This window comes from Balaenoptera physalus (genome assembly GCF_965194825.1).
Source record: "Balaenoptera physalus genome assembly, chromosome: 2".
Lineage (NCBI taxonomy): Eukaryota > Metazoa > Chordata > Mammalia > Artiodactyla > Balaenopteridae > Balaenoptera > Balaenoptera physalus.
Genome location: NC_138883.1, coordinates 25,754,982 through 25,767,899, shown reverse-complemented (window position 1 = coordinate 25,767,899; position 12,918 = coordinate 25,754,982). Strand labels below are relative to the sequence as shown.

The following is a 12,918-nucleotide window of genomic DNA, read 5'->3' as shown; positions in this document are numbered from 1 at the left end:
CACTCAACTTAGCTTGTCATGCTGAAAGGGATTCTTCACCTGCATTCTCAGGAAGAGGATGACTGGTACAACACAGGAAGTGATCGCTGCAAATTAGGTTGAGACAGAAAAGGAAACTGCAAATTATGTTAATAAATTTACCTTCAATCTCCTCCTCTTCCTCCTCATCTTCATCCTCATCCTCACTGGAATCACTGACCTGCACCGTTATGTCAGTGCTGGTTACAGGGGTCCAGTCAAAGTAAACTCCAAAGCCAATGTCATAGTCATCGGTCGCAAACTCCCAGCAGACACGCTTCCCCTCTGGGTGGGTAGGAACCCGGATGGTCACCACCTCACCCCGCTTCACCACCAGACGGCTGTTCTTCTCTTTGCCCAGCTTGCTTTTGAATTCCTTCATCTTGGCAAAGGTCCAGATGCACGGAGGAGCCATCAGAGGTGGGGAGACTGAAAGGACAGGCAGCTTACTACTGAGAAAGAAACCCAGAGAAAATGCTGCCACACCCGGCATTTTGCTCAGAGAGGTTGTCATAGTCGAAGACATTCTTCCTACTGGCTTCCCTGACTTCTTTTCACAAGGAAGGAGAGAGCACTGCCCTGAGGTGGGTCAGCTACTCAGCTTAAGAAATAGGTCTCTTTAAGTACCATATATATACCTGGTACTCTATCCAGAATGTAATATTCAGACACTAGTTGTTTTTCCTCCTTTTGTAATATAATCACCTATGTAATCTTATGCTTTCTCCTTCCTTTCTTTCTTTCCTTCCATCTGTCTGCCTGCCTTTCTTTAAGTACCCACTGGGAACCAAAAAAAAAAAAACACCTTCCACACCCCCAAAGTTCTCACCTCTCCTGTGGTCCCCCAGAAGGTCTGCAGATTCCAAATCAGCTGAAAGAATATCTACGGCTCCTGTGTGCTCAGACTGGATCATAACGATGTCCCCAGACCTTGGCAGACCATGGTACTTGGCCATCTGCACAAGAGAACTCTGGTTACGGGACATATATAAAGGCGGATTCCAATTAGCCTCTTTCCACCTGAAGGCTGCCTCCCCTGCCCTATTACCTCCACTCTCCCAACTCACAGTCTGAGTGCTAGTCAACATTCCTGCTCTCTCCTCCAGCTACAGGTTGCTAATAAATTCTACCAACTTTTTTTTTTAATGCCATCAACATGTTCCCTAGTTTAAAGCTTCTTTCTTGTTCTCTCCTGCTTTTTGCAACTTTCCCACTTCAGACTCTTCATAAAATCCTTGCCCACGAACATCCTCAAAATTTGCTACTGACTTTTCCATCGACAGCGTTTCTGGGCCCAGCGTTTCTGGGCCACGCCTGCAGTCCCTCCCTTTGGCTCCTCTCAGGACAGCTCTTGCATCTGGGCTTTAGCTCAACCTTCACTCGGCCACACATCCTCCTGCTACAATTACCATCCAAAGGTTACTTCCAGGTCACTGTCAATCAGTTCACCAAAGTACTGCAGAGAGAGAGAATCTGGCTCCTACTCTCTGGCTGTCTCTGTCTCTCTCTCTCACCCATGGCACACCTTGGATGTCTTACCCTATAGGTTGTCTCATTCACTAACAATGTTGTATAAATAATCACAATCTCACTTTAGACCAGCCCCAGGATTTGCATTTAAACAGTATATTTGCTGCCAGACATCTAACTTGCACATAAGTGCAAATATCACTCAATACTCAAAGCCCTCACTGACCCATGGCAGGAGACTGCAGTCTCTCCCTAGTGGGTTTCACTTCAAACCACTCAGATTACCATTCCCCTATTTCATGCTATTATGCCTTAATTTCCTGCTCCTTCTCCAAGCAGTTGACAAGCAACTCAAGAAGAAATGTACGCTTACTGCCAACACGGAAGAGCACATCAGTGAGACAGCAGTCCAGTTAAGGAATCAGAATTATATTTGCAATAAATGAATGAATGAATAAATGAATGCTGTAATCCTCCCAGACTATTTTCTCATAATATCTGTTTCTGAAGAGTAAGTCCTTCAGCTCTTATTTCCAGTGTTAAATGAGGTAAATCAGACTTTGACTAACTTGCTTGAATGAGTCCTTCCTCTTACAGAAGGTTAAACAAAAGATTTAGTTTGCAACTTATTAGCTGCATAGACTTAGTAAAGTCACTAACAGCTCCTAGCCTCAGTTTCCTCATCTCTAAAATGGGGACATAATGGTACCTATCTCACAAGGTTGTTCTCAGGAGTAAATGAAGTATTGTATTATGGATAAAAATGCTTTGTAAACTCTAAAGCATCATACAAATGTAACTATAATGTTCAGCATTGTCTTTACTGACACCATTTGTTATTCTAATATATATGTTAATAATGATACAAACAACCCATCCTTCCATGGCAGGGAGACCACTACTACTGGTACCATTTCTATGGAATCTTTACCATAAATACCAAGTAGATCTACCACAAGAAAACTGAGACTAACACATAATCCAATGGTTAAAGTTTCCTCACATCGAGTGGATTTTAGACAACATGGGAACATTCATTATAACACTTTATTTTTTGAAAAGATGCTTACTGGGTACTAGTACAGTGATGGGCCCTGGGGAGGATACACATGATCATTCCCCAAATAATTAAACCTGAGATGACAGTGCTTTCTAATTCCAACCCATCCAAATGCATCTAAATTCTGTTGCCACAAACTAGTGCTTTTCAGAGAGAGAGTAAGAATGTGCGCCCTACCTTGCTGAGGACCTGGGCCTGGTCTGCAGACAGCAATTCCTGTTCCACCGAGGCCTGTGCCTCCATGGCACCGGCTGCCTTCTGCTGATCTTCTGTGGCATCCTCCCTCACCGGAGATACCATCTGTGGCCTCCCAGAGAAAGAGAGCATGTCAGTTCAAGGACTCCTTTTTTTTTTCCAGCCGCACCGTGCGGCTTGTGAGATCTTAGTTCCCTTGTGGGATCTTAGTTCCCCAACCAGGGACTGAACCCGGGCCCCTGGCAGTGAGAGCGTGGAGTCCTAACCACTGGACCGCCAGGGAATTCCCCTCAAGGACTCTTTCCAAAGGCACAATGGTCCTGGAGAAACTCAGAAAGAAAAAAAACCTTCAAAGGGTACCCCCAAGCCCTGCTTTCCTCTGGCATTTGGGCCCAGCGTCATTTCAGCTGACCACTGCCCAGGGCTGAAATGGCCTACAATGAAGCAGTGACAGCATGTGAGGGCTCAGGACTGACAACACCACATCCCAGGCTCCGAGAACCATGGTAAACACACAGCTCAGTTATCTGAGATAGACCGCAGGTCTGGTTTTTATTCCTCACTCTGGGACCCAAGCCATTTGCTCCGCACAGAATTTCAACAAAAGAAGTGTTAGAATCCCAGTTCTGTTCCACACGTAAAGCTGCTGTTAGAAGCAAAGGGAGGAGGCCTCGCCTAAGCCAGAAACTGATCACAAAACAAAGGAAGTACAGACTGATTAGCAAGGCAACCCAGGAGCAGTTCAGCGTTTCCATTCACACCCTATCGCTGATATCCATAGCACACCCAGTTCACTTTTTTAAGCACGTTAATCTACTATCCCAGTAACTTAAAACACAACTATTGGGACTTCCCTGGTGGCGCAGTGGTTAAGAATCCACCTGCCAATGCAGGGGACACGGGTTCGAGCCCTGGTCTGGGAAGATCCCACATGCCATGGAGCAACTAAGCCCATGCGCCACAACTATTGATCCCACGTGCCACAACTACTGAAGCTCGTGCACTCTAGGGCCTGCGTGCCGCAACTACTGAGCCCACGTTCTGCAACTACTGAAGCCCGCGCACCTAGAGCCCGTGCTCCGCAACAGAGAAGCCACTGCAATGAGAAGCCCGCGCACCACAACGAAGAGTAGCCCCCGTTCACCGCAGCTAGAGAAAGCCCGCAGTCAGCAACGAAGACCCAACGCAGCCAAAAATAAAATTAAAAAAAAGAAAACCACTATTCTAATAGTTGATTTTAAAGAAGCAAGGGAATAATTTATGCTCTCTTCCATTTCTTTTGGCTTTGGAGAGACTAGAAAATGAGTTAAGAGCTGGGGCTGTAGCACAATATCCCAGGCCTCTTGGAAATCTGTTGCCGACAAAAGGTGGCGTGGAGTCTTTAGACAAGCAGTTATCAAAGTATGGTCCAGGGACCCCTGGCATCCTTAAGACTCTTTCAGGGGAGTCTGTGAAGTCAAAACCTTTTCATAATAATTCTAAAATATTATTTGCCTTTTTTCATTTTCATCTTCTCAAGAGTTTACAGTGGAGTTTTCCAGAGACTACATGACATATGATATCACAACAGAATAAATGCAGAAGCAGATCTGAGAATCCAACTGTCTTTTGTTAAGACACACATTAAAGAGATTTACAACATCCCTCTTCTCACTAAATTATTTTTTCTTTGGAAAACAATTGTTTTTCATTAAAGACATGTTATTTATATTAACATGTAATGAGTTCCTTATTATTTTAAATGAATGAATAACTATTTTTTAATTTTCTAGTTTTAATTACTAGTATAGTAAACATTGTAAGATATAATTCACATAAACAAAAATTCTTTGAGGTCCTCAATAACTTTAAGAGTGTAAAGTTTTGAGAACTGCTGCTTTAGGGTATCGTCCATTTCCTCAGACAGGCTGAGCAAACAACTGGGAAACAGCACTACAAACTGCATGGGGAAACAGAGGGCTTATTTTGGAGTTCATTAGTTTCTTCTTTCTTTCTTTCTTTTTTAACATAAACAAGAAAGATCACTCCTAGTTTATAAATTACCTCTTCTTCAGATAAAACAGAGCCATCTTTTGGAATATCTAAGTCACTCCAATTTACTTCAGAACAAACAAGAGGTAGTTACTATGAAAATCAGAGCTGTGGTTGATTATTCTGTGCAAACTGTAAATTGGTCTAGGCTGTGAGCCTATTTTATTCTCTTAAACCCAGAAATTAGAGTCCATTTTGGTTCCTTGGCACTACTTATTATGTCTCTTCCTCTATTAGGAGGTGAGCTTGATGGCAGGCACTGGGTCTTACTCCCTCTATACTAACAGCCTCCATAGCCAAGCTTGTCGCATGGAACCCTAAGGCCCTTTGCACTCTGACCTCATCTCCTAGAATGACCTCCTCTTGCCTTGCCCAGTCCACGCCAGTCACAATGGCCTGTTGAATCTCTGAGAGTCCTCAAGCACCTCAAGCACTCCCCCGCTGAGGGTCTGGGGGCCTGCTATGGCCTCAGCCTAGAATGCTCTTCCCCCAGTTACTCAGGGCTTCCTTCCGTCCTTCAGGTTTCTGCTCAGACATCACTTTCAGAGAGGCTTCCCCTCCTGGCTCATCACTCTTTACACCCTTACCCTGCTTCATTTTTCTTCACTGCACTGATGACTGCCTGACATATTATATAACATATTTTGTTGACTGCGAGATGCATATTTGTTTTCAGATTTTAATACAACTGAAATACAGGATGTCCTAAAAACTGGTGGTATCTTAAAACTGCCGTGGGCCTGGAGTGACACGGAATCCCTCCTCAGGGGATATGCATTTGCTTCTGCCAGGGCTTGGGAATGCTACCAACTGAGGTGACTTGAATTATGTTCAGTTTAAGAGTTTTGTTTGGCCCACACTGGCAGAGTGAATTTACACAACAGACTTGTGGCTCATATTCTCAGGGGAGGTATTTTTCCCGCCTTAGACAGCGCCAAGGTTGAGACATTCAAGTTGCCCTGCACTCCTTTTCTGTGTGGAGCAATCTCTTTCCTCGTTTCTCTTTTCACTGAAGGTGCAGGCTTTTGCGGGAGGTCTCTTATTAGCCTACCTTGGGCATTCTTTCCTTTCTTGGTGGTATATAAAATAACAGTACATCTTATAGTTGATGACAACTTAGATTCTATGAAATACGATGTATACTTTTTTTCCATCCACCTCCCCCACTAGAATATAAGCTACATGAGACCCGGGATGTGGATTGTCTGTTCATTTGTGGTATCTTCAGTGCCTAGAACACTGCCAGGTAATAGCAGGCTCTGAATAAATATCTGTTGAATGAATAAATGAATAAGTTAACTTCTGTTGGGGAACAAAAGAGGACTATTCGGAATGTGAGAACACAATAGTTAATCTGACCATCAGCCTGACCTTACTGTATATGGCATCTAAAATGTAGTCTCTCCTTTGCCTTTGTGCATGCTACTTGGCACAAATATGGTTCTGCTTATTTAAAAAATATTTTAAACAGGACATGCACAGCTACATAAATTTAATATTCACATTAGCATTTTATGCTCTGAAGAATTAGTGAAAGGTACTTTGGGAAAGATAAATTGCAAATCACTTGATGCAGATGATAAACCATGTAAAGGAAAAACTCTCACTGTAAGCCTTCTGGTTTATGCTAACCCAGAGAAGGGAGGCCATCCCAAAGGGAGGGAGAGATTGGCCAGCCAGCCTCACTAGAAAAGATCGAGAGTCATGCCGTTTCCATTTCTAAAATATACAAAACACAAACACCAGACTTCAGGCGTCATGCATGCTGGATTTTTTTTTCTTCACACATTAGATTTTAGAAACAAAACTTGAAATTTGTATCTCCTTTTTTCTAAGAATAGTCTATATTCTTCATTCAAAAAATTTATTTACTCTTAGGATGAAAAAATCAGCTCTGTACCAAAAGCCATCCCCCAAGGATCCTTCAAATCAACATGTGCAGGGACTTCCCTGGTGGTCAAGGGTTAAGACTCTGCGCTTCCACTGCAGGGGGCAGGGGTTCGATCCCTGGTCAGGGAACTAAGATCCCGCATGCCACGGGCCGTGGCCACGAAACAAACAAACAAAAATCAACATGTGCAGAAAAAGGGTGGTGGCAGGAAAACAGAAGGACAGAAGGACACTCTTCTCACAGGATTTGATGAGAACATGAATTATCTCAAATAATCAATGCCTGGAGGAGGCTATATCTTCTAAAAGTATCCTTATATGTAATAACCTAGTAGCTCTAAGCATAGAACTCAAAACCCTTCTGTTGCTACTTATGAGAAATAAGCTTTAGAGTAAACAAAACTAAAGCTGTGTGAACTTGGGAAAATTATTAAATTCACTGTTTCATTTTCCTCATCTTAAAAAAAATACTTTATTCGGTTTGTTATGAGGATTAACTGAGATAATACATTTTAACACCTAGTACAGTATTGAGCGAACAGAAATATTTGATAAAAAGTAACTAGTTTATTATCATTATTACAGAGAGGCATTCAATAAAGGGTGGCTATTATATTATTATCACCAACTGTATTAAAATTATATTAATTATTATTATTTTCCATCGTCTGAATTCTGGGGGAAAAAGTTTTATTTCATATACAAAGGTAAGAGGAGAGAATTTCTACTTAAGAAATAACATTTTAAAAATATCATGGGACTTCCCTGGTGGTCCACTGGTTAAGACTCCACGCTTCCACAGCAGAGGGCACAGGTTCGATCCCTAGTTGGGGAACTAAGACCCTGCATGCCGTGTGGCGTAGCCAAAAGAAAAAGAAGCCTTGACATACCCCCACCCCCAGCAATCAACTTTGGGTGGGGCATGGAGACCACAGGTTCTACTGGACAATACTGCACCATGAGCTGATCAGTTGGACTATAATATTCACTAGCTCAGCATTCTCCAAAATAACAGTTTTTCATTAATTATTCCATTAATGTTTCGTGGCTTCCACTTATTCTAGGGCTCAGTACTACTATTCCCTTTCTGCTATATACTCTGATATCAGTGATGGCAGGAGGATGAGATGGGTGGAGAGGGAAATTAAGACTGACAACCTGAAGATCATCATCGTGGTTTGATCTGAAAATTACATAATAAAAAACTGCCTCCAACACTGTGTTTGTGTGTGTGTGTGTGCATTTTATGGGTAAAAACCAGACACATGTTCTCTTGAAAGTCCACCTGTGGACACTCTTTTTCTTTCTTTTTTTTGGCGGGGGGATGCTGCGTTGGGTCTTCATTGCTGTGCGCGGGCGGGCTTTCTAGTCGCGGCGAGCCGGGGCTACTCTTCGTTGCGGTGCACAGGTTTCTCATTGCGGTGGCTTCTCTTGTTGCAGAGCACGGGCTCTAGGCACGCGGGCTTCAGTAGTTACAGCATGCAGGCTCAGTAGGTGCGGCACATGGGCCCTAGAGTGTATGGCCTTCAGTTGTGGTGTGTGGGCGGGCTCAGTAGTTGTGGTGCACGGGCTTAGTTGCTCCGCGGCATGTGCAATCTTCCCGGACCAGGGATCGAACCCATGTCCCCTGCATTGGCAGGTGGATTCTTAACCACTGTGCCACCAGGGAAGTCCCTGGGATCCATTTCTAATGTTTTAACATTTGAACCTGGTCTTCAAGAGGAGATAAATGAAGACACTACACTATTTGTTACAGTTCTATTCTCTGAGAGTTAAAGAAAATTTTATAACCTGAAATAGACCTGCATTCCCCCTAAACACACTTAAGGATTGATTAATTAATGACAAAACACTCCATACTCTTCACTTCATCTTGTCTTCCCCCTTAAAGTCTCTGTTTACTTCTTTCATCAATTACCGTCTCAGAAGATAAAACCCCAAGAAGCATTATATCCAAAGTAGTTGCGGTCCCTACCTGTAGGGTGAGGAATGGGGTTCTGGATCAGAGGCAGAAGCTGCTAGAGAGGTGACCTTGGTGACTTCTAGATCTTCATTGTCTAGAAAATCACGGGAAGAAAACTTCAGTACTGGAGAAGGAACACAATAATAATTATCTTGTATCTTTTTAAAAAATCTGGCAGTTTCAACCAACTTTCTCTTTCTAAAAATAATCTAGGCACAAACTTTATACTCTGGGAGGCCCAGTACATAAATTATTCAAGTCATCACATCCAAGTATTCTCAGACCATTATAACCCACTCATAAAAAAAAAATGTCATTTTCCAAAACAAGTCCCCACAGAATTCATCCTAATTCAAGGATCACATTTCACAGAAAGCAAATGGTTAAACTAGGCAGAACGTAGAGGACAGAATGGAATGTAGAATGAAATGAACGGGAATTCAGTGCCAAAGTAGAGAGTGCCACCTCTACATTCGATCAGCTCACGTCACTGTATCCAGGGTCAGGTAAAGGATTTTTGTAATTTCATTCATTTACTCATTCACTCATTCACCAATGACTTACTGAATAACTGCTGGGCATCATCAAGGAATATGCAGGTGAAATGTACAACGAAGACCAGTTTCCCAGGCTCACAACAAGCCTGTGACTGGTATTATCATTGCCATTTTGCAGGTAAGGAAACTAAGGCATAGAGATAGGATGCAAACCCAGGCAATTATGCTCTTAACCATTAGGTGTTACTAAGTTTCATGGTGTATTCATTTAGCCTTTCCGTGAGCACTCAGAAAAGCATATGGTTTAGTGTGTTTACATAACGCCTGGTGAACCTCCTCTAGTTAAGACAGCAAAAAAACTGAAGCCCAAAGTTCACTTCTCAATATAAAATATAACTTATTGATGTAAACCTCAAACACTGAAAATTTCAGAGTTTGGTAGCAACATAAAAGTATAAATGACAGGTAAATATTTGTGTTCAACTTTAGTCTCATTTTTTTTTTGTATGTGAATAGGATCTATTTTCTTTTTGTCAACTCACATTCTCATAGGTAGAAAGACCTTAGAGCTTATGCCACCTGATTTTCCTCTTGTGAGATAATAGAAAATACATATATTAGTTTCTGCCCCCAGTTCCTGGCACAGAACTAAAACCTTTATAATTCCCTAAGTGATTAGAGCACTATGAGTACCTTTTGTTCTAATATTTGGTCTTTGACTTTGGTTCCTGCCACAGAGTCCCTTAATCCCATGGAATTTCCTGGGTGATAACAATGTCTCTTGTTCTAAAGAGGTGCCTCTTGGGCCCCTAGATGGGGGCTGGTAACGAGAAAGACCAAGCCATGATTAGAAGCTTGGGATTTTCAACCCCACCACCCATTCTTCAGAGAGGGGAGAGGGGCTGGAAATGGAGTTAATGATTGATCACACCTACATGATGAAGCCTTCATAAAAATCCCAAAAGTACTGGGTTTGGAGAGTGGCCAGCTCAGTGAACACATCTCTATAGCAGGAGGGTGACCCACCCCAACTCTGTGGGGACAGAAGCTCCTTCGCTTGGGACCCTCCCAGACCTCGCCCTCTGTATCTGACTGTTCATCTGTAACCTTTACCATATCTTTTAATAAACTGGTAAACATAAGTGTTTCCTTGAGTCCTCTGAGCTGTTCTGGCATTTAATCAAACCCAATGGGGAGGAAGTCATGGGAACTACCAATTTGTAGTCAAGTCTGACAGAAGTTGTGGGTAACCTGGGGAACTACTACTGGCGATTGGCATCTGAAGTGGGATGGGAGCAATCTTGTAGGATTGAGCCCTTAACCAGTGGGATTTGACACTATCTCCAGGTAGATGGTGTTTAGAATTGAGTTAAATTGTAGGACACCCAGCTGGTGTTGCAGAATTGCTTGGTATGGGGAAAAAACTCCACACATCTGGTGTCAGAAGTGTTGAGAGTGTGGCTGTGTGAGAGAGTAAAGGAGAAACACAGGAGGACTGAGGTTTTCTTTACACCTCTCAACAAAGGAACTAAGACAAAAGTCAGACGTTCCCCAGGGTCCCCTAGTCTTTGAAGAGGCCCTTTTCACCAAGAGATAATGAGAATAGAAAGTTCTTCCCTATGTTGACCTAAGTAAAATTTGCTTCCTAATAAATTCTGCTCTTCGATCACTACTCCCCACAATATCCTTTCAAATATTTACAGCCTGCTATCACATTTCCTGCAAGTTCCTTCCCAGGCCTACCATCTCCAGCTCTCTCCATCATCTCTTTGTTCCATTTCAAGAAAAGAGCTAAAATGGACAACTTTTTCAGATGAGTTCTAAACCATGCAGAGTACATGGAGACAATCATCTCTTAATAAGGACACAGTATTTCTTGACGTAAGACATTAACTGGGCACTAGATTTTTTTAACTGCAAACTTACCCCGTTGGCCTAAATAAGTCAATCAAGATCTCCAAGGGCTTATAAAAATAAACTTATTCCAAGCTAAGTCTCTCCTATGCTCTATTTTTGAAACAGATTTTTGGAAAATAACTGACTTCTTAACTTAAATGCAGGACTTTATGTATCCGTATTATTGATTTTAAATTAGGTTTTTGAAATGACACAAGTACATGCTTTGCGCATTGTAGAACAAATTAAATACAGATAAGAAAACATTCTGCATTTACCCTTCCAGACTTTAATATACAAATAATCCATTATTCAGTGTAGAAAAATCAGGAAATACAGACAAGAAATAAACAAAACAACCAAACACAATCCCACTAGCCAAAAATAACCATTGTTAACATTTTGGTGCATATCCTTTCAGAAATATATTTATACATATACATACACATATATGTGCATATTTATATGTATTACATATATAGATAAATGTATACATATATACATCTGTATATTTATATATTTTCCCCCCTATCCCCAGCAACCAACTTTGGGTGGGGCATGGAGACCACAGGTTCTACTGGACAATACTGTACCATGAGTTGATCAGTTGGACTATAATACCTACTAGCTCAGGTATGAATACAGCTTTTCATTAATTATTCCATTAATGTTTCATAGTTTCTACTCATTCTAGGGCTCAGTACAAATATAAATGTATATATAATATTTATATATGTACATATTATATAAATATTTATATAAAAATTCTGTTTATATACCTATATTTCTGAAAGGACATGTACCTAATGTTATTGAACATTATTCATGAAAATTTTTCAGGGTCAATAAAAATGGGACTAAAAAAATAATTTTAAATGGCTGCATATTATCCCATAGGCTGTACCATAATTTCTTTAACCAATCCCCAAGCCCCTATTGTTAGAGCTAGACTCTGTTTCAAATCTTTCCCTGTTATAGAGAATGATGTTATATTAGAGATGTCTACAACCCTCTCTTAAGAACTTTGCCTGTCCACAGCCTTGAAGGGGCAGTCCTGTGACCAGGGAACACTATGTTGCTATTGGTTTTGGGTGAACATCTGCCCCACAGTTTGCAATTCTCTTCCCCCAAGTCTGGGGTTGGTACCAGAGACCAAAACAAACTGTGAAGAGCCTCAGTCGGGTCAGGGACTGGGGCTACCTTTTGGAAGAAGCCTTTGCATGCCATGCAAAAGCAGATGACTAAGCAGAGGAGACAACTGTCAGAGACAGAAAATAATGCATTCAAGCAAAAAGAAACAAGGCGTGGTGGGGTCCAGGCAGCTGGTGTCAGGTGAGCCCGGATTAGGAACAACCAAAGAAAGCTGCACCTTGGCCTCCTCTGAGCCAAAAGCTGAGCGCTGGATTGTCATTTTATTATTTATAGGAGTTCTGGATACAAATTTTTGTCAGTTGTATGTTATAAATACCTGCTTCCACTCTGCGATTTACCTTTTCACTCTTCTAATGGTGTCTGTCCTTTGATGAACCAAAGTTCTTAATTTTAATGTAGTCAAAATTTATCAATCTTTTCCTTTATTAGTCTTTGTGTGTCCTGTTTAAGATGTCTTTCCCTACGTTGAGATCAAGAAAATATTCTCCTTTATTATCGTCTAGGAGCTTATTGTAGTTCTTTTCACATTTTGATCTACAATCCAACTAGAGTTGATTTTTTGTGTTTATGGTGTGTGAGATAAGGATCAAGGTTTTTTTTCTTTTCCTTCTTTCTCTTAGGATATTCAATTTTACCAGCAATATTTACCATTCTTGCCCCACTACTCTACAGTACAATCTTTGTTGCAAATGAAAGATTTTGTTTCTAGGCTTTTATTCTATTCCTAGGGCTTAACTGGGCTATTC

At 41.5% G+C, this 12,918-nt stretch overlaps 1 protein-coding gene across 7 annotated transcripts in view; it reads right to left on the bottom strand.

Annotated features, from left to right (window-relative positions):
• The window catches only part of TMED8 (transmembrane p24 trafficking protein family member 8), a 35,601-nt gene that overhangs the window by 13,944 nt on the left and 8,739 nt on the right, over positions 1 to 12,918 (bottom strand). For 4 of the 7 annotated variants that reach the window (XM_082451401.1, XM_082451398.1, XM_082451399.1 and 1 more), the window contains exons 2-5: positions 8,640 to 8,751; positions 2,726 to 2,855; positions 848 to 974; positions 142 to 447 (exon numbers count right to left, since the gene is read on the bottom strand). In XM_082451401.1, coding sequence (XP_082307527.1) covers positions 142 to 447; positions 848 to 974; positions 2,726 to 2,855; positions 8,640 to 8,751 — 675 coding nt within the window. Of the gene's footprint in view, positions 1 to 141; positions 448 to 847; positions 975 to 2,725; positions 2,856 to 8,639; positions 8,752 to 12,918 lie in introns of those variants that run through there. The other 3 variants (XM_082451402.1, XM_082451403.1, XM_082451404.1) reach the window with 3 other exon arrangements.